Source organism: Vespa velutina, chromosome 2, assembly GCF_912470025.1.
Source record: "Vespa velutina chromosome 2, iVesVel2.1, whole genome shotgun sequence".
Lineage (NCBI taxonomy): Eukaryota > Metazoa > Arthropoda > Insecta > Hymenoptera > Vespidae > Vespa > Vespa velutina.
Window position 1 is genome coordinate 3,756,810 of NC_062189.1, and position 22,500 is coordinate 3,779,309.

Genomic DNA, 22,500 nt, shown 5'->3' on the forward strand with positions numbered 1-22,500 from the left:
GTCATCATCGAAGTAGAGACGAATGTATTTCGAGGACGGGCATTTTTGTATATTCGAATTTTTTCCTTTCTTCTTCGAATTTCAAATCAATTTCATATCATAGAAAAAAAAAGAAAAAAGAAAAAAGAAAAAAAAAAAAAAAAAGAAAAAAAAAAGAAAAAGGAAAGAGAAACCCATTCGGAAAAGAAAATTTCCTTAGATAATTATTGTACGGAGAAAAAGAAATGGTTTACGTTAGGAGCAAGATAAAGAGTATCGGTATGAGTTGTCATGAAGAGAAGAAAAGAAAATAAAAAAAAAAAATATATATATATATATATATATATAAGAAAGTTATTTCTCCTTCGAAAAGCTGTCACATTTCAACCGCGGGAACCCTTTGAAGACCAAAAATATCCACGGCAAGGTTTATCGATAATGGCGGCATAATACGAAGGCGCGTGCTTGGTACGTAGACGACGGGTGGGGACCTATCTTTAGAGGCGAGCTAGAGGCAAGGCTGAAGAAAGAAACGGACGAGATCGAACGGGCAGATGAGAGATCTCTCGCGCATGAGCGCATCTGCGCGAGGAGTCTACGTACAGTGAGGAATAAAGAGAAAGAGAGATACCAAGAGAGACAGAGAGAGAGAGAGAGAGAGAGAGAGAGAGAGAGAGAGAGAGAGAACGAACGAAGAGATCTTCAACGAAGACGAATCACGACTTTAACGCAGCGACTCGCTACTACGCGCACCGGCCGTACTATTTTCGATGTTTATCTGGCCTGGATCAAGTATATAGTTATGAGTTCCATAAGGCGTTATCTTCTTCTGCTTCTGCTTCTTCTTCTTCTTCTTCTTCTTCTTCTTCATCCTCTATTTCTCGATAGTTCCTCGAAGGAATCGTCGTTACTCGTCATACGCGATTCCTGTGTAAAACTTGAAAATACCTATAACGCCGAATAACGTGGCACAAAATTGTAATTCTATTACTACGAGAGAAGATAAAGAAAGGGAAAGTTCGATCGATTGTTCGTAAACAATTTTTTTTTCACGATATGATATTCTAACGCGTGACCCTTTCCCTTCTTTCTCCCCTCTCCTAATCCATTCCATCGGTCGATATAATCGAATGGATAGATGGAAAATTTTAGACGGAGATCTGAGAAGGCATGTCTTCGAAAGGTATATCATCGATGTTATTAAATCCTTGTTATTTTTTGCAAAGAAAAAAAAAATAGAAAATAAAAAAAAAGAAAAAAAAAAAATAGAAAATAAAAAGAAAAACATAAGTAAAAGAAAATAAACGATCTTTCGTAAGTATAAAATCTAACGAAGAAGATGATAATATTATGGTTAATAATATATTCCTACGTTTTTCGTTTCATTCGCAATTTCATAAGCCTAAGGAAGAAAAGAAACGACTTTAGAATCATGACTTGCTCTTTTCTAATCCTTACAGAATCACACGTATACACACACAAAATATATATATATATATATATATATATATATATATATATATATATATATACATTTGTATATATTTTCACATTGATAATCGACTGACATTGGAGTACGTGTATCGATAATTGTAGTAGATATGTTAAGCTCTTCGTAGAAGGAGAAAGAGAAACCGATTAAAATACCGTGCTCGATTATTTCATTATTGAGCATCTCTCGCGGGTGCGCACAGCAGTGAGGCTAACGAGGACGCAAGAGGCGTCGTTGTTAATGAGGATGTTGCGGTAGGGGAAAAGGGCGAAGGTTACTGAAGCTTGCCGAGTTGAAATTCGATAACCTAATTATCGGTAAGACCGTTGAAGAGAAATGGACGAAAATCAAATTTAGGTTCGTAGCCTAGTAATGGGCAAACCTACGGAAACGGAGATAGGCAGAGAGAAAGAGAAAGAAAAAGAGAGAGAGAGAGAGAGAGAGAGAGAAAGAGAGGAAGAGAGAGTGAGAGAGAGAGAAAAGAGAGGGAGAATCGTGCGAAAGCACGGTATACTCGGTGCACTTGTGCGGTGTCATGGTCGAGTTAAAATTAGTAAGTCAACCGGATTCACGGCGCTTCGACGACGAGAGAGGGCATCATGGTAACCGACGCTTTAGTTACTTCCGAAGCGTTTTACTTCGCTCGAATCGTATACGTTTCTCCTTAGAAAAGACATCGGAATCTATGGTCTGTCTCGGGAATAGATACACATAAGGATGGCAACTTTCCTATTTCTACTCTAATTGAAACGAGTCCATTTACTACGTTTCACTGTAACTTTCCTTTCTCTCGCTTATTCCATGTAATAAGGAAACAACCGTGTACGATTTTGTTGGACAAGAGAGAAGATCAATTTGTCAGACTATCGAAAAGTCATAATTTAAAAAAAAAAAAAAAAAAAGGAAAAAAAAAAGAAAAAAACAGAAAAGAGGAAAAAAATCAAATCACGTGGACGGATATTATTATGAAAAAAAAGAAAAAAAAAAAATAAAAAAAAAAAAAAAAAAAACCGGAGAAGAAAAATAATAAACAAAAAATGACTTATTTGATCGTAATAGAGCAGATCTTTTCATCGTAATTACGTATTCAATTCTCGTCTCTGAACGATACATTGCTCGACGTAATACCTGATGAAAGCACACTATCCAAAAAGAGAGAGAGAAAGAGAGAGAAAGAGAGAGAAAGAGAGAGAAAGAGAGAGAGAGAAAGACGTATATGCACTTGCTCGCAAGAGAATCGCTTGCGTAGGTGTGCATCGTTAAAACTAGCGCGTATCCAAATTTGACGTACGATTAGTAGGTATTTACCCGCAATTGGTCGGCCGTGCTTTTGGCTCGTTACAGTCCCAGTAGGAGGAATGTTAACGATTATCCTATTCGAAATGGTTCATTTCTCGTCAATCATTGTCTCTCTATCTATATATTTGAATCTCATCACGAACCTTCTCTCTCTCTCTCTCTCTCTCTCTTTCTCCCCTCTTTCATCTCTGTTTCTATTCCTCTATTTCTCGATAAGAGATATAGAGGATATATTTTGAAGGTGACTGTACACGCACGATTATACCCCGTGCCGACACGATGTAGGTTACAAACAGAGGGACGTGGGTATCGATTTCAGCGCGGTATGCACAAGAGCATTGTGGAATGTGCCTTATACGTTATATGCAGTTGCTGGACTTATATATATATACACATACACATATATATATATATATACATAGGTGTGTTTGTGTTTACCATATATATATATATATATGTATATATATATATATATCTAACACAAATGCAAGAATACGTTACTACGCGTAAGTAAGAACATGAACGCGAGCAGATATTCATCTACATACGTAGAATGAAGTAAGAGAGCGTACTTACTGTACGGCCATTCGCTCATACGGAGTAAGCACGCGATAAGTTACTCCAACTTACAAAGCCTACTGCGATCTTGACGACACAGCGATATCACGTAACGACGTTGTTCCTTTATAACACATGCTCACAAACACACGCACACGCACACACACATATATATATATGTATATATATGTGCATATGCATCCATGCATACGTACATTTTCTCTCTCTTTCTTTCTCTCTCTTTTTTTCAGTATACCGATTCTTCTTTCTCGATCATCGAGACATCCTAAATGGTTGGTCGTTCCTTTATAAGCTGTAGAAATATCCGAGCGGAGAATACGTGTGATCGTTTAAAATCTTTACGTATAATAAAATCGTTTGTATGTATGTGTGTGCCTCGTCGTACTATCGTTATTTATCGAACAATGTCGTATTGTTCGTCGAGAATAATCGTTAAGAATTTTATAATATTTTATAAAGGATATTATAGTATTATTTTTATTAATATAATTATTAAGATATAATTATAGTTTTATCGTAATTAAAATAAGTTCGCATTATTATAATGCGACGTGTAATCAATTTGTTAATATTATTATTTTTGAATTGTTATTAATCTTTCTTTTTTTCTGTCTTTCTTTTTTATTATTATTATTATTATTATTATTATTGTGACAATTGTTCTTTCCTGTTCTCATGAATGAAAGATAAGGTTCAAAGAAGTCTTCCACCGATATACGTATGCCGATAAGCAGAAAAAGAGTGACAGGGTCAAGATGAAGGTCGTCCGATGAAAAGAAGAGAAGCGGAGAGATACGGAAGCGTTTCTTACGCACGGGAATGATCCGGAGATCGATTTAACGTGAATCGATAACCCTTTGCGGCCGAAGGTGCTCTCTTACGAATTAAGTCACTTTCGAAAACTGACGCGTATTTCTACGAATCCTTAGCGATGGTAGATGAATGATAAGAAAACGAAGAGAAAGGGATGGATGATGGGGATACGCTCGTAGCTCGTAAGAGGAACGATAATAAAAAAAAAAAAAAAAAAGAGAAAGGTAAAAATATATAAGAGGAAAGAAGAAAGATGCATTCTCGCGCGTACGTTCAAGGATTATCATTTCAATGTCGATCGTTTATAGTTTTCCCTTGCTCGTATCTTTCTTTCTTTCTTTTTTTTTTTTTTTTTTCTTTTTCTTTTTTTAACGTCGTTTGAATATTTCGTCAATTAACTTAACTCGTGATTTGCATAGATGAAAGTTTTGGTCGATGCTCGTTTTTGATTTTTCCCATTGAATTCAAAGGTTCGATCCGATATCGATCTCAATTCGGGAGAGGACAAACGCAAGACAAGACGAAAGAATCTTAAACCTTCGTCACGACGAGCTCGTCGAGACTTTTACGGAGAAGAACAGGGAGATAAGAAAAATGATGCGATCGACGTAACGTAGGGAGAAAAAAAAAATAAAAGATGGAAAAAGGAAATAGAAAAAAAAAGAAAAAAAAAAAAAAAAAAGAAGAAGAAGAAAAAATAAAGAACAAAGAATTCCGTAGTAAAGGTGCTTTCTTTCGGGGAAAAATTCTTTGCGTACTTTGCAAAACGATCGGAATTCCATACGTCCCTTTTCCCATTGTTGTTACTTTTTATTTCATTCTCTTTCTTTTCTCTTTTTGACATTATTTTTTTTCGATTTCGCTTAATTCACTTAACTCATATCGTAATAATATCCAATCGCGTCTAGGAGAATTTTTTCTGCTAATATCGATGCTCGCTGATCGAAAAATTTGTATCGTACCAAGTTAATTGTCCAATGGGTCAAAGTTAAAAGATTGTCATTGAAAATATAAGTAATTGCATATAATGTGTATTAGAATGCGTATCAACAATGACGATCATATTTATGCGAATAAATTCGAAGAAGAAAGAAAATTGCGTGGAAAATTTGACTCGTCCCTAATAAATACTTAGCGTGCATTTGCGAGCTCATTATCCGCGAATCCCGTTAATACTCGATTTCTGTAATCAACAGGGACATTAATATGCATTTTCAAATAAATGCCGCTTGTCGAGTTTGGAAGACGCATTTCCGAGCGCTTTTACGTTGGATTTTCACGGAGGGATGACCGTTACGCGAATCGACCAGATCGCGTCATATTTACGCATTGAATTTCCGAAATTACGATTGCGGTGGGTTTGATTTACGCCACGTTTTCGAGCTATCCGCCGTTAGTCATATAACATTCCTCGTGCCTTCCCGAGTTCTTCCTCATTCCCCCTCCCGTACCAACCATCCCTCTCAATTTTCGCTATTATTTCCCATCCTTTCTCCTGCTCGCTCACTTCGCCCTCATTCTCTTTAACGCGTACGTATCATTTTTATATAATTAACTTAATTATAAATTGAGATTACGAAAGTTGAAATGGTAAAAAAGAAAAAAGAAAAAAAAACCCGATATCTATTCCAAATAAAAAGAAAGAGAAAGAGAGAGAGAAAGAGAGAGAGAGAGAGAGAGAAATAAAAAGTAACGAAGATAGAATAATTATAATGTTCGATTGTGTTATAAGAAATAACAGAAAGAAAAAATTGGTTATATGAGAATGCGACAGAAAAACTAGAAATTGACGTAATGTACGTGACGCGAATTGTTTGGACCAGTTTTACGGCACGCGCGCGTATCTACGAGACGTCACGATCGAAGGTGCGCAAATAACCTTTGAACCGAAAGAGAAGTAGGAGTATGCGCACAACAGAGTCGATTTCCGGTCCTCTGTGAATACGCACGAGACCGTACTAGGAAGCAGCTCTCTTCGGGAATACGAACGGGAATGAACGAAAATGAATTCGTTCAGTCGAATTTACATGGAATCGTAAATACAAGAGATTTTAGAACGTAAGAGAAAGACATTCAAACGGGTTTTTTGTTACCAGCGTCTATTTGCATCGAAAGCGATACGTGCTCTCTCTCTTTCTCTCTCTCTCTCTTTCTGTCTCTTTCTTAAAACGTAACTTTTCACATGAAACGAAGGAATTAGAAAAAAAAAAAAAAAAAAAAAAAAAAAAGAAAAGAAAAAAGTTGATTTCGATTAAATTTTATTTTATCTTTAGATTTTTGCAGTGAAAAAAAATTTACTTTTCCCTGATCTAAAGATAAACTACCGATCAACCGATCATTTATGATTGCGCAAATCGATTGATAATTCATAAAAAAAATTATCGCGTTATCTATTAATAACAGTACAGATTGACTGTACAGAATGAATAATGAATAACTTTTAATGATTAATGTTTGAAAGAAAGTGTGTCAGAAATTTCTACGTTTTACAGCTTTATAGTGATAACATTATTTGCTTTTAATGATAACGATGCTCTTTTGTTGTCATCGAACTTGCCGACTTCGATTTTGTGGAAGACAATTATCAATCGCTTGTTTCGCGATCTATTGTCGTGAAATGATCTACATTTATGTAATTCTAAAACGGAGAAAACATTTAGAGGAAACTAAGAACGAGGAGAGAGAGAGAGAGAGGGAAAGAGAAAAGTAGGTGTTCGATAATAAAGGCAGAGAATAAGAAAAAGATCCTTGAAAAGGAAGAAATTGATCTCGTAGACGACGAGGTGAAAAGCGTTGTTCAGATCCAAAGCGCATTGAGATGCAAATACGCGTTAGCTAGCGTGATTTACGAGGGACAGACGTGTCCATAAGATGCGAGAGGAACGAGACAGAAGGAACGCTTCTGAGGTTCGAAGGTGTCCGAGGGACGGACAGATAAGATCTCTTCTCTAGCTATCTAGCACAATGCTCCGAGGATTTTATATACCGGTAGATATTCCTTCCCAAGGAAGAACGTACCTTCGATTTCCATCCTGAGCGAGTTCCTTTTCGTTCAGTTATAGAGAAAAACGAATCGTCGTTGTTGGCTAGAACGAATTCGATTTGGACTTGCTAGGGAGGATTCGATTTTCTTTCACGAAGAAAGTGATGTCAATTTTGAAACATTTCGAAATTACGAATGATCGATCGTGAATCCACGTATAATCAAATATGATAAAAGGGATCGTAAGTAAAATGATTAGAAAGAGTTCAAAAGATAATCTGTTATTATTATTATTATTAATATTATTATTATTATTATGTCCTACCGCTCTCCCTCCCCCGCCCCTCTCTCTATCTTTTCCTCTTTTAACAAGAATATCACGATGCCAAACAATCAAAGTATTCAAATTTGAGATAAACTTTATTCGTAGGATTACAAACGATTTTATTCCCATTTACCTAGATGAATTTTTTTTCTTCCTTTTTATAAATTCACGTTAATTGGACGGCCTCGCCAGTATCAACGGAGTACTTCAATTATATCTAAATATTACGAGTCCGTTGAGGCTCTGTCATAAATAAAAAAAAAGTATACGATATATATATATATATATATATATATATATATATCACTTTTGAACGAAAAAAAAAACAAAAAAGACAGAGAGAGAGAGAGAGAGAGAGAGAGAGAAAATACAAAAGCAATTATTTTATATCAGGAAAATATGTAATTCTCTATTAACGAAATTACAAGACTTGGCGGGTTTTATAAATTTTTCGGAGTCCATTGCAGTCCGAAATTTTCATCGCACCGATGTTAAAATAATTTCAACCTATATTCCCAACGGTGAAAGCGGAAAAACATGAAAATGGCTTACAGGAGAGACGAGGAAATTTCATCGAGTAATCTTTTTCAAATTTCATGGTTAGCCGATACGCTCGAACTTTCAAACGAATAAAATATTATCTTTTCGAATTGACAACGAACGATCTACGGTCTCTAACGGAAGGATATGGAACGTTATCGATTTTGAAAATAGTATTGTACAACACGGTGAATATGTATACGTGATAATAACTAATCTCATTTACGATAACAGGATTATCTATCCGATATCTCGATAAAAAATAAATTATTATTCATAAGCATAGTTCAAGTAGGATGTTTAAACATCTGGAACAGTCTCCGTTGTTTCTTGTGACTTTCATTGAAATATTAAAATTTTCATTTGTTCCATAAAGTTGCTTTTTCTTTTTCCTTTCTTTCTTTAGTCTCGTTACGAAGAACAAATTCAAGGGGTATACCGATGGTGCCTCAATATAATTCGTTATTAAATATCGTAGCGAATCATTTATCACGTCATCGTCAAATGTCACGTCGAAATCGCATTGTAAATCTAACGACTCAACGAGGTGTTATATTGTAGTTAAAAATGATTATTCCGAGCTCATAAAAATTCATTGCATAAAACAATATAATATAAATAATAACGTTGAGAATATTATGGAAATGATTTACCGATAGAGAATACTGAGAATTCATACGATTTCAATCCATAATTTTTCAGGATAATAAAACTAACGTCTAACGTATAACGTAAGAAAGAAATTTACGAAGACATAAACGAAGAAACGATTTTCTACGACCAATTAAAGAAAATCTTCAATGCGTCTGCTTAGTCGTATTAAAATCGTATTCGCAAATAGATACTTGGCGCGAGAATAGCGTCGAGCGAAGATTTAAATAACTTCTTGTCCTCCTCCTTCTTCTCCTCCTCCTACTACTACTGCTGCTCCGCATCCTTCTCCTTCTCCTGCTCCTATTACTACTCCTACTCCTACTCCTACTCCTTCTCATCTATTCCCCTCCCCTCCCGCCCCCCCCCCTCTCTCTCTCTATCACAACATAGCTTTCGTGGTCGACCCCGTCCGAGCATCGACGCGTAGATTACCGCGAGCGCAGAATTTTGCGAGCGGCAAGCCAAGCGTATTGACGCGGATTGCAGGCGCAGGGTAAATCGAGCAGACGGTGGCGTCGCGACGCCGGCTGCGCACGGCCATGCACCTCTCACCCTTAACTTTCTCTCCCTCTCATACTCATGCGTGCGCGCGCTCGCGCTCCTATACGTTAGACCAAGCCTCGAGAAGAGTAGGGGAAATAGTGAGAGGGAAAATTTATAAAGAGCGGAGGGCGACATTAGGGGGGTAGTAACGCCGATGGTTGTGGTATCGGTGGTGGTAAAGTTGGTAGTGGTAGTAGTGATGTCAAAGTAGAAGGGAGAAAGGGAGGGTTAGACTACTTGTTGCGCGTCGCGGCGCCCTCGTGACGGTCCGACGACGCCACCCATTTTCACAGTCTTCGACCACCACCACCACCACCACCACTACCCACTACTACTACCACCACCACCACTACCACTACCCACTTCTACCACCACCACTACCAATATCACTACTACTATGCTATCTACCGTCGATGCTACTACGACCGACCATCGTCACCCCTTTTTCTCCTACCCCGAACGACCGATCCCACCTACAAAAATAGACGCATTGTCGCGACGCAACAGATATCATACGACTACGAGTACGATATCCTTCTCGCGATGTTATATGTTTTTATTTGTCGTTCGTTCAAGGGAAAATATTAGTTTTAGAAAAATCTCAGATATGAGATAATATGAGATAATAAGGAAACGTAATTCTCACTTATAAATATAATTTGGATTAATGTGAATTAGTTGATTCGATCATTCGCGCCTTTTTTTGTCTTCGTTTCAACTTGTCGGCTATTTAAATGGTATAAATTATATAATAAGAGAGAAATTTCATAAATTTAAGTTGACCGACCTGAATCTGATGTCCCGGATTACTAATGTGCAGTTGTTGCGCTTGATTGATCTGCAATGTAGAGGTACCAGGTCCCGAGGGAGGTCTTGGTGGTGTGGAGCTGGTAAAGGGTCCTTGAGATCCAGTTTGATTAGGACCACCGCTTTGCGATCCTCTCGGAGGTAGTGGATATCCTGGACTACCGTGATTCGGCATAGAGCCTGGACTTCCATAAGGAGAATATTGTTGTTTATAGCCACCACTTGGTCCCAGCATACTCGGCTTACCACCCGCGTTTGGTTGCGATCTCTTCATGTCCGGCAAGCCGGGGGCAAATTGTGTTTGGGAACTGACGAACATGTCGTTTGTTTGTTGACTTTGGAAACCGGTTGCGCCATTGTTCTTGTGATACGATCCGGTACCAGATCCTGGAGTTTGATTTTGTCCACCCGGAGGTGCTGTGCTTCCTGGACTACCCAAATAGTCCGAAGCTCCGGTAAATTGAGAAAATTCGGCATAAGGTGATCTAGCCGCTGGTCCTCTAGCAGCCGCCGCAGCTGCGGCTGCCGCTGCTGTCGGATTGAAACCGCCAAGGCCTAGCTGCTGACTCTTGTGCTGATGCTGCTCGGCCATCTGTTTGAGCGTCTGAGCTGCCGGGCTCATTTCGGACTTAAAGTCTAGACCGGAGTAAGGTAGTCGGGCGGGGGAATACTGAGAGGAGGCGAGCGCACTTGGACTGGAATTGGCAGGTAACGCGTTGCCGTTATTGGCGGTCGTACCGTTATTCACACCGTTGTTATTATTACTGTTCCCATGTTGCTGCTGCTGTTGTTGCTGTTGCTGTTGTTGCTGTTGTTGCTGTTGATGGTGAATAGTATCCTTGTCGTCTTCGATCTTGATCTGTCCGTTGTTCGGAGGCATTCCATTGTTATTAGGATTATTTCCATTAGTTACAGCAGCTACGGCCGCTGCGGTTGCGACAGCGGCAGCATTCGCGACGGCAGCTGCCGCGTTGTTCGCCAACGCGTCTACGCTCTTGTCCTCAAAATCAAAGTCTTTCATGAATTCCGGATGGAAATCCGAAATTTCCGAGATGAGATCTTTAAAAGCGTCCGACGTAATGATCTCGTCGCCGGTGTCGTCACCCATGAAATCAGAAAAGCCAGGGAAACCGGCTCCGTTCACTGCCGCGTCCTTTTCCAATGCGGCGGCGCACTGTTCAAGATCGACGAATTCGTTATCGGGTTCTTGTTTGCACTCGACGAGATTAGCGATGTCGACGCAACCGATTCCATCCGTGGCACCTGCGGCGCCAGCACCACCAGGGCCGCCTGGACCACCAGCTCCACCGGTTCCGTTTCCCGGCTGTGTCCTAACATTCCCACCACCTCCACCACCGCCACCGCCTCCAGTTCCGCCACCGCCGCCGTTCGGGTCCGGCTTAGGCGAGGACGAGGCGTTCAATAAATCGCTTTTCACGGAAGCGTTCGTCAATGCCTTTACCGTCACGTTCGTCGATATTTGCTGTGCCTGAGAGTTCGCGGCCGAGGTCGTGAACTCCAGTTGTTGAACGATCTCGACGGAGAACTTGGTCAGACCTTCGTTTCCACCCCCACCACCGCCACCACCACCTCCACCGGTTCCGCCGCCACCTCCGCCTCCGCCAGCTCCGCTACCTGGTCCGTTCGGACCCGTCGAGTTCGCACCGTTTCCGGGCTGATGCTGCCCGTGGCCGTGGTGAGGCCCACCACCTCCGGCTCCGCCTCCTCCTCCTCCGCCACCGCTGGTAAGCTGCGCTTGATGCTGATGCTGGGCTTGCGTGCATTGTAGCTTTACCGGTGGCTCGCCGAATCCTCCGTCGCCTCCGCCACCCCCGCTTGCCTCCAACTCCTCGGCCGTTCTCTTTAAGAATTTCTGCTGCTGGAACAAGAATAAATTACGATTGATATCGATTTCATTTTCCAAAGCAGAGATTCGATATAAACGATACACGCCCAATATCGTCGCTACGGAAATGGTCGAATTATTATTATTTCTTCAATTGGAAAGTACTAATTAAATCTCCAATTTCTGTATAATGGAATCCATGAATTACGTACGTAGGTTGTAACGTAATCATATATCGAATCTGTGTTTATCGAACTCGTTCGTTCGCGTATCGAAGCGCGCGGACGTTAAAGCGAAATACAAATATTTATACACCCTGGTATTTTCCATATTCTGTCCGATGGACTTTAAAAAATAAAAATGATTTTATGATACATTTTTTGATGAGAGGGTGGACGGGAGAAAGAACAAACAAACAAACAAACAAACAAAAAAAAAGCAAAGAAGAAAAATGAAAGAAGATAACACATTCCCTGTATAACTTACGGTCATTAAATTTCTAATAATGTTTCATTATTACGTGAAGTTAATGAAGTAAAATAAAGCTCTGAAAGAAGGTACCATCTTCTTTGCGATCGGGTCAAAAAGAAGCGGCGGCGCGTTTAGCTTGCTGGTACTTCGTGCTTTTTACTCGTCACGAAGGTAGTCCGCAACCGGTTAGTGCAGGATACTTAACTCCCGATCCGCAGAGTCAAACAACGCGGTGTCCACGGCTCTCGTGGCAAAGTCGTTTCACAGACTTTTTTTTTTCCAATTAACCTGACAATTTCTCACCGTACCTGTCAATACCTTTTCAAAGCTTTTTCTACCAACTATCTTTGTACAAAGAAAAGGGACATTCGCGTTCCTCTCCGTCGACCACCGGTGGGAATCAACTAACCACTACTGATCGTTTCAACTTCGGAATCCTGATTCCTTGCATGACACGTAAATCTCGGTCGTTAGAAAGAAAATGGTGTGCCTTTTATTATCTTTCGATTGTTCTCCCACTTGTCCTTCGCGCATATGCACGCGTATTGAATATTTACGTGAAACTTATCCTTGACGAACCTCTAATTTTTTATTAAAAAGCTCGATTATTTATTATCGGTGATAATAAAAATTTCAATTTTTTTTTTCATTAAAAAAAAAAAAAAAGAGAAAAAAAAAAAGAAAAAAAATTAATTTAACAAATTTAAAATCATTGAAGTATTAAAAGTTCATCACTTTGTCGAACTATTTTACATCATTTACGATGTTAATATGAAATAGAACAGAAAAGAGATTTTTTTTTTTTTTTTTTTTTTTTTTTAAATATACACGTTTTGCCATATCATCAGGACAATAGATGGGTCACGTCGAAATAGAGTTCGATGAAAATATGAAGAAGTTGTTCGATATTGAGATATAGCAAAAGATAGAATGGTAAAGAGAAAGAGAAGAAAGGAAAAAAATGAGATTGGAAAAAGTTTGTCTGAATGCGCTCTATTCGAGATATTCGCGGTTCAAACCATTACATTGTTCTATATAGGTGAATATCCATCCATGCTTTCTTTCATGATTTGAAGTTGAGTAACTTCGCACACATCGATAATACGTATTACCCTTTATAACAACGAATCGAACGTTCTTCATTTCCGTCGCTATTTCTCTTATTACTTCTCTCTCTCTCTCTCTCTCTCTCTCTCTCTCTTTTTCTCTCTTTTATACCTTCTAATCTCGTGTCTCTTGCACGTGTAACACAATATTCTTTCAACCTTCGACCGTGTACATTTTTTCGCCTTGACAAAGACCCGAAGGATTTTGCGACGTAAAGTAATCGTTTTCGTTCGCCTAGAATAAGTTAATCCTTGGATCGATGTAACAAAAGTATTCATAATGAAATGAAATTGAATATTCGTGAGAGTCTAAAGATTTTCTTAGAAATATCAACACGATAGAAATATCCTCGTAATATAAAACAAAGTTTCTAACTTTCTAAGATCTTTTGCTACGGCTGTTTAAAGAAAGAAAAAGAAAAAAGAAAAAATATGAGAAAAAAAAAAAAAAAAAAAAGAAAAACCAGAAGAAGAAGAAAAGAAAGAAGAGAAAAAAAACATTTATTCTCAACGATACTTTATCGTTAAATATAAAATCTAATTCGTCCGATGACTTTTCGTATTCGATTAAAAAGAAGAAATTAGTGAAAGGTAAAGACAAAATCGGCGATTAGATGTAAGATATCGTAAAGCAATTGTTACAACAGTTTGTTTTTTCTTTTTTTTACTCTCCCCTTTTCTTTTTTCTTTTTTTCTTTCCATTTTGATTAGTTTTGACGCGCAGTGACCGCTTTGTAGAAGAAAAGGTACTGCGGCAGAAAAGAATTGCATCGAGAATGTCAGCTGCCGTACAGGCGACGACGGAGAAAAGAGATATTGGAGAGGCAACTCGCGTTTTATATTATATAGGTCGAGAGGCAGAGAAAGAGAGAGAGGGAGAGAGGCAGAGAAAGAGAGAGAGAGAGAGAGAGAGAAATGGAAGCGAAGCTGGGAAAAGGGCTTCGGACTGGAAAGCTCTGCCAGCTTTTTGAGAAGCAATTTCACAGGACGAAATGTGCACTGCTGGTTGACAGATAACGCTGCTTCTGAGTCTTCTCCTGTGCTCGTGTCAATATCCGTTCTACATTTCTATTCCTCTACTAGCCCATACCTTTCCCCCGTTTATAGGGCTTATGCAAAAAAGGGAATTTTAAATGGAATTCCTCTTCTCTCGAATTAATTACTTTTCTCGAGTTCCTCTACTATCGTATCGAAGAGCAACCTCGACCGTCCGAGATCGAACCGGAAAGCAAAGCTCGCGAGTGACGTTTGGAACGCTCGTTTAGAAAACTTCTATCATAAGCCAATCTCATAAGAATTTCGAATAAGAAACTTAACGATTTCAAAGATATTTCGAATCTTTTCACTTTCAGAAAAAAAAAGAAAAGAACAAAAAAAAAAAAAAAAAAAATAGAAAGAAATAAATCGACTACGACGATAAACTTCCATAAACTTTTTCACGATCCCGACGTATTCGTACATTTGATATAACAATTGATATTGTAAGAAATTGTTTAAAATTATCAATGACGGTATTTAGATTAAATGACTATATATATATATATTTATCGATAAACGCAAATTACCTTTTGCCAATATATACACTTATTCCTTGACGAGGGACTTTTATTGATAAAATGCGATGGGAAAAAATTTTTATATTTCTCCTCCATTATATCACAAATTCATCAAAATTTATTACAGCTTATCACTTTATTTTTGTATCACTTTAGTTTCAATATTTACTTTTATTCTTTCACTATTCTTGTTTAGTATTACGTTAAATAATATTTATTTATTCGCACAAAACAGAGATGATCACAGTTCGAAGATTGGATTGCGACTGACTGTCACGTTATTCCTTCTACGATTGCAACAACACTGTTATTTTGAAGGGACACTGTAGAAAGTTAGAGAAAGTTTAAGGAAGGGGATGATATATACCTAATATTTTTCCTAATATGGGTAAAAATATAATGGTCATAAAAGTTTTCTCTATTTAAAATTGTCAATTATTCGTCTTGACAATTGGTTTGCCTTATCGTAGGTATCGTACCATCTGTTATTTTATTCTTCAGGTATACGAAGGATCTTTTCAATTCTTCGGTCAGCCAATCGTCGTGCTTGAAAAATATCTATTAGTCATAAATATCCATCGACCAAAGTCTCTTTAAATATTATTCATAGTTAAGATGTAAAAGAAAAATAATCATCCAGCGATGTTGCCATTTAGTAATAACGACAGTGAAATTAGAAAAATAAAATTCTTTTGATATAGAAAATCTGATAAGATGAAGTCTTGAAAAATATAATGAATAATATATATATATATATATATATATATATATATACACGTAATAATAAAAATATGTAATAATACAGAAATGTACACTCAAGTTGATTGTTCAAGTTGATAAAAGATGAAGTCACTTAAACATTCGAAACGACTTCTAACGAACGTATTTTCGTTTCTCGTTGAATCTAAATAAACTGTCTCTAGGACGACTTCATTCGATTAGAAGAAACGATCGCTTAAATGTCTATTAAGACCAAAGTATTGTCTATTTTTTTTTTTTTTTTTTTTTTGATATAAGAGAATGAATATTATTCGGGGGAAGGAAAATGAAAAAAAAAAAAACCAAGAAAAAGGAGAGATCTAAAAATGTCGTGCGACTTTTTTTTTATTTTTTATCGATGAAGATGATAATGATAGAAAAAAAAAAAAAAAAAATAACTAAATATATTATACATGATTATCATTAAACAACTAGAAAAACTAGAAAGAGAATAGTCGAATATCGTTTAGATTGGGAACATCAAAAGCGCTGGAATAAGAACGACTAACCTTGACGCAGTTTACCAGCGGGGGGTCGCACGCGTGGGTGGATACGCCGGTTTATCTAGCGTCACGTTTCGTTAATACCAACTAGTTAGGAGCGTTAACACGACCCAAATGCTGGACAAGAAACGACTTCAAACTCCTCCTTCCGTGTCTATCAATCAATTATTATCAACTTTCGACTTTCAACGCTGAATTCCTTTCTTACGTCGCGACGAATGGTAATAAAAATCATCTTACGAATTCTATTATTATTATTATTATTATCATGCTATTTTATACGTTCGATTTTTAAACGTTTGATGGCCGCGCAAATGCGATTAAATTTTTACATCAACATTTTTCCTTTTTCTTTCTTTTCTACTTTTTCTCTTCGTTTTCTTCTTCTTTTTTGTTGTTGTTGTTGTTGTTGTTGTTTTTTTGTTTGTTTTTCCTTTTTATTTAATTATTATTTATAATCTCGAGTTTGAAGATACGATAGAAAAAAAAAAAAAAAATTAAAATTAAAAGAGCATATCGTCCGCATTATTCGCCAGTCTAAACACGATTCAAATTCGTATTTTATAATGCATGCTTATCTATGCGAACGAATCGCGCTTTTGTACCTACGTTGTGTGTTAATTAGCGAATCGAATGAATTGCGAATACGAATTCAAGAATACGTAGGTTTGACTCTTTTGTTATCGTTTTAAAAAAAATTATTATCGCTGAACGACGTTACGCATTTTAATAATTCTCTTGTACGAGCATAAGTTTGATAAGTTCGACTTCGATTGTTTTATGATGCTTATCGGTAAGTCATATTTTTCTGTTTATATATATATATATATATATGTAAATGAAATATATAATAAATTTTATGTTAATGCCAGTATAATCGTATAAATCATGAAAATGAATTCATTACAATGATATTATATTCGTAATTAATTAATAAAAATAATGTTATAGAAAATGCAAATAGAAATTCATTTGTATAAAAATCATATCGACGTATTATAATATTATTGTTATTAAATCAGATGAGAAGCTTCGGAGATTGATATATATATATATCATGTTATCATATATTAAATAATAAAAATCGAACTTTTATATATTATTCGATGGCGCGTTATGGGCGACGATACGTAGGAAAAATAAAAAGATGAAAGAAAGGAAAAAATGAAATTGACGGAGGAAAAGCGTATAATCGTGCTCCGTTGTCCGAGCGAACGGTTTACCGTTTTAAGCGATGCGATTAGCGTAGAAAAATCGTAATGTCTCTCGAACGGGCGCGCTGCGGCCAGTGCTTCTTGCGTAACCAACGGCGCTTTACATAATCGCTCCTTTCAGGATAATCCATCGACTTAGAAACATATTCAGATCCCGTTTTCAATGCTCTACGATTGAAAGAGAGAAAGAGGAAGAAAGAATGATAGAAAGAAAGAAAGAAAGAAAAAAAAGAAGGAAAGAAAAGAACTCAGAGTATCGATTCTATCGACTATCTAACGCGGATCTGTTCCAGTTTGAAAGCCGCTCTTCGTCGTTTCGTATCGTTTCCTTTCTGGAATACTAATAGATCTATCGGATTCCCTTGTTTCTATCTACATTTTACATCACAAATTTAAAACCCATAAAGGATGAAATCATTCCAACTATGAGAACCACTCTAATCTAAATTCTAATTTAAAGAAATGAACTATATAAATACACACACACACACACACACACACACACACAACTATAATATTTATATATATATATATATATGGTGTGTATGCATGAGTATAGTGCGTGTGTGTGTGTATAGTTGTATATATTAATTTGAAGTAATTATTTAACACATTGATGCCGCCATATAACATACGAAAGTATCGCAATATGTTTCTTGATATTTTGGTAATAATAAAAAAAGAAAGGAAAAAAAAAAAATTCTTTCTTCTTACCACACTTTTACTTCTTAATAAATATCTTAAATAGTTCAAGTAATTTTTTAAATCCTTAACAGAGAGAAATATCTGATTTAGAAAAATCAGTCATTAATAAAAATGTTTTCCGATGAAATAAAATACAAATTACATTACCTGTATTGATCTATTAAACATATGTTTCATACTTATACATACGTTTTTATCTTTTCTTTTTTTTTTTTTTTTATATTAAACACGTAGTTACATACGTAATACGTAAATTTTTCATTCATGAATAAAGAATTAACGACAGCTATCGTAAAAAATAGACGTTAAAAGAAGTGTCGTAGGTTCCGAGGAAGAAAAAAAAACGGCAAAGAAAAAAATAAATAAAAAAAAAAAAAAAAAACAAAAGAAACACAAAGGAAAAGAAAAAGAAAAAGAAAAAGAAAAAAATAGAAAACAATACGTTCACTGCGCATCGGCAGAGACACGTGGATGGTCCGTGCGTTGTGGTTACATATGCAATTACGATGTTTATTCGTACAAATGTAAATGCATCGCCAGCACGCTCAGCAATACGATCCGATGTATTGCGTCGGCCGTGGCTGATGGTGGTGGCGAAAAAAAAAAAAAGAAAAAAAAAAAAAAAAAAAAAAAAAAAGAGAAGTGGATTTATCATCGTTTACGTTGTACGGCCTTTTCATGTATCGAGCCAGCCGCGTTCGTTAAGTTCCACGCGTCATTTCGCGAGATCACGATTTTCATTTAGCTCGTTCAAGCAATGTACCATTGTCCATTTTATAATCGACAAATTTTAAGAAAGAAAAACGAGAAAAAGAAACAAAAAAAAATAGAAAAAAAAAAAAAAAAAAAAAAAAAAGGAAGAATTCCCTACCGCATCTCGACGTTTCATGAAAACTATTATTTCACCTGGAATATACTACTTGCAATGTGAAAAAAAATTCATAATTCATTATTCAATCCAGGCATCAATTCAGATATAAATCATAGAAAATTTCAACGAACATTTTCAACTATAAAATCGCGAATACGTTTGAAACTTTTTGCTCATTCATTCGCCATCCAATGAAGCTATAAAGAGAATAAAGAGAGAGAGAAAAAAAAAAAACCAAAACAAGAAAAAAATAGCCAGAGGACGATCAAGAATATTCTTGACCTTAACATATTATTTATCGCTAAACAGAGAATTCTTACGGCAATGAAAACATATTGGATCAGCATCTTATTACTTGTTTTTATTTTCTCTGCGAATTCCTTTAAATGTGAATAAAGAGATAGATAGAGATAGAGAGAGAGAGAGAGAGATAGAGATAGAGAGAGAGAGAGAGAGAGAGAGAGAGAGAGAGAGAGAGAGAGAGAGAGAGAGAGAGAGAGAGAAAGAAGAAAGTAAAAGGAAAGAGAAAAAGAAAAAGAGACTAAAGTACGGTAAAGGGATCGATTAATTCGTGGTTCTTCGATTACATTTTATCGATCGACTTAGGCTAATTTTCGATCATGAAGGAATTTTTCTATCCGGATCGCGGATTAAATCGAGATAGGGTGGGGAAAGCCACCAACGTCCCAACGTTACATACCTATACATTCGCTTATGTATGGCTTTATATATGTAAAATGTATATATACATCCGATAGCAGTGAATATATAACCCTCTGGGTATCGCGTTATGCCAGGGGCGTACGTGCTATAATTGCGATGGAAGCGAGGTGGTTAATAGGGCGTGGCAGCCCTTGCTCCCAAAGTTATTACTCCTCTATGTTATTGATACGAGTTCATTCGAAAAGGTCCACTGAGAATACGATCGGCAATATCGCACGATACTTATTTGCCTGTTCCTTTTTTGTTCATTTCTTTTTTCTTTTCCTTTTTAATCTCCTTCGATCCTTCTTTTTTTGTTTTTGTTTTTGTTTTTTTTTTTTCCATTCATTACAATCACGATTACGATCGTGACAAATTTTAAAGTCGATTCTTCCCGATGATTCGAAAAATTCGACCGGTAGAAGAAAAAGAAGCCGACGATCGAGTTAATTAATTGAGTCTGTGTGAATAAACGTAATTAAGTAGAAAGAATGACGAAAGAGATTGAAGAAATGTTGTATCGTTAAAAGAAGGAAGAGTTGGTAGATGAGGATGAGGTGAGATTAAAATGGGGATAGGCATGGGGGGGAGAGGGAGGGGAAGGAATATAATCGCATCTTCGATGCAAACGTTTGACCCCACCTTGACCTCTCCACCCTTGCCAGTTTATCGACTTAATTCGAGCGGCAAACTAAGTTTCTGGTCTAACGAAGACAACTAGTAATACTCAGCTACTAGATTCTAGAACGAATGATTTTACATGAGCGAACGATGAGATCAATGCTCTTTAAAAATTTTCGAAATTCTTATTGACGTCTTTCAAGACAAACGGAAGATATTACGAATCTTTAATCAATTGAAATTGTAATTTCGAAAAAGAGATCGATGATTATAATCGAGAATACTCGAGGAAAAAAAAAAAAAAAAAAAAAAAAAAAAAAGAAAAAGAAGAAAGAGGCGATGGTAAAATGTTGACCGATTGTCTGGGCCGTCCAAAGGTTTAGAAAAAAATTCTAGAGAGGTTGGCTCGAACTCGACGACCTCGTTTCTTTTTTTTTTTTTCCTTCCACTGGCTTCACATCCTTGAAAACTTTACACGCCGATCGGAAGCTTTCTTACAAATTCGTCAAAAAAAAAAAAAAAAAAAGAAAAAAAAAGAGAGAGAGAAAAAAAAAGAAAAAAAAAAAATAATGGAAGTTGACTCGAAATAATAGAATCGTTTTTTTTTTGTTTATTTTTTTTTTTCTTTTTTATCTTCATTCCTTTCTGGTCGATGTAATACAAAGCTATTTCTTTTATCTCTCTGTCTCTCTCTCTCTCTCTCTCTCTCTCTCTCTCTCTTGTCTTTATTTCGTAGAAAAGAAGCAAGATCTCTCATAATAATTCCTACACGGGTATCATCTTGAAAGTACGGTCGTTTTGCAATTACAAAATTTCACGTAGAATAAAGAAGAAAATATTATTTCTTTAGATATAAAATAACATTCCGCGTTTATTCGCAAAGTTTTTAAAAAGGTAATATAATCAAAGCAAAAGAATAGGACGGAATCATTGAAGAAAATAAATGAAGAAGGAAAGGAAGAAAAGAAAAAAGGAGAGAGAGAGAGAGAGAGAGAGAGAGAGAGAGAGAGAGAGAGAGAGAGAGAGAGAGAGAGAGAGAGAGAGAAATAGAAGAAATTTTAAAGAAAAGGGTAGAGGAGCATGAAGCAACGACGAGATGCAAAATATCTAATTTGAATTATAATACAGAAGGGTATGCAATTACTTGGCTCGAAATACAGCCCGTTATCCAGATATGTACGTAAGGCGAGCATTAACCATTAAGACGTAAGGTAGGTGCACGCGTCGCGATACGCGAGCTCCGAACCCATAGACCCTTGACATGCCAGTCCCTTGACATGCAAATTCCACTAATTATAATAACAAATCGCGTTCGCGCGCGGCGACAGAGACACACCGGAATCACGTGACCGCGACGCATGTAAATGCTATAAACGCGATAGGAGAAACGCTAGCGGTCAACTCGATCTTATCGTTTGAGTCCTCGATTGTGAAATCTGTTCTACGTGTTTCGTCGTTGTAAACGTTCGGCATTGTAAACGATTCCTACAACCGAACGAAACCTCAATCTCAAAGTGAAGAATATCTTCCTACTAATTTGAATTGTTTTCTTTCTATGTATCCATCTATTTAAGTATATGATATTTATTAGATTTTGATTAGAGATTTTTGTTTCTAAATCCTCTCTCAGGTTCACATTTACCGTTAATATTATCTTATTCTAAATTTATATTTATTATAAAATATGTAATTTTTCTTGTACTTCTTTTATTTTGCTTTCCTTTTTTCTTTTTTTTTTTTCTCTTTTTTTCTTTTCTTCCTTTCTTCCTTTTTCGTTATTTTTATTTTCTTCTTAAAATAATCTAGACATAATAAAAATTCGTTATATTACATTTTGAAATATACTATATGTAAGGACCCAAGAGAATAATGATCTTGAATCATCGATGATTTTCATATTACATTCCACTGTTATATATATGAAATTATAAAAATACGATGGTCGATAGTCTAGTATTACGAAAGATGATTATGCAAAGACACAATATGTCGTTTGAACCGAGAAAAGAACAGAAAAAGATAGACAGATAGACAGAGAGAGAGAGAGGGGGAGGGGAGGAAAAGGGTGGGAGAGAGAGAGAGAGAGAGAGAGATAAGTAGGAGCGGAGAAGAACGAAGACATTGTGCAATCT

General features: G+C 36.6%; 1 protein-coding gene and 1 long non-coding RNA gene across 9 annotated transcripts in view; one reads left to right on the plus strand and one right to left on the minus strand.

The window, feature by feature from the left end:
- LOC124957619 overlaps positions 1–5,726 on the plus strand; it is a 13,588-nt gene extending 7,862 nt beyond the window's left edge. For both annotated transcript variants that reach the window (XR_007103678.1, XR_007103679.1), the window contains exon 3: positions 4,036–5,726. This is a non-coding gene — a long non-coding RNA (uncharacterized LOC124957619). The remainder of the gene's footprint in view (positions 1–4,035) is intronic.
- The window catches only part of LOC124957614 (neurogenic protein mastermind-like), a 171,954-nt gene that overhangs the window by 42,219 nt on the left and 107,235 nt on the right, over positions 1–22,500 (minus strand). For 5 of the 7 annotated variants that reach the window (XM_047514654.1, XM_047514656.1, XM_047514660.1 and 2 more), the window contains one exon: positions 9,995–11,893. In XM_047514654.1, coding sequence (XP_047370610.1) covers positions 9,995–11,893 — 1,899 coding nt within the window. The remainder of the gene's footprint in view (positions 1–9,994; positions 11,894–22,500) is intronic. The other 2 variants (XM_047514655.1, XM_047514661.1) reach the window with 1 other exon arrangement.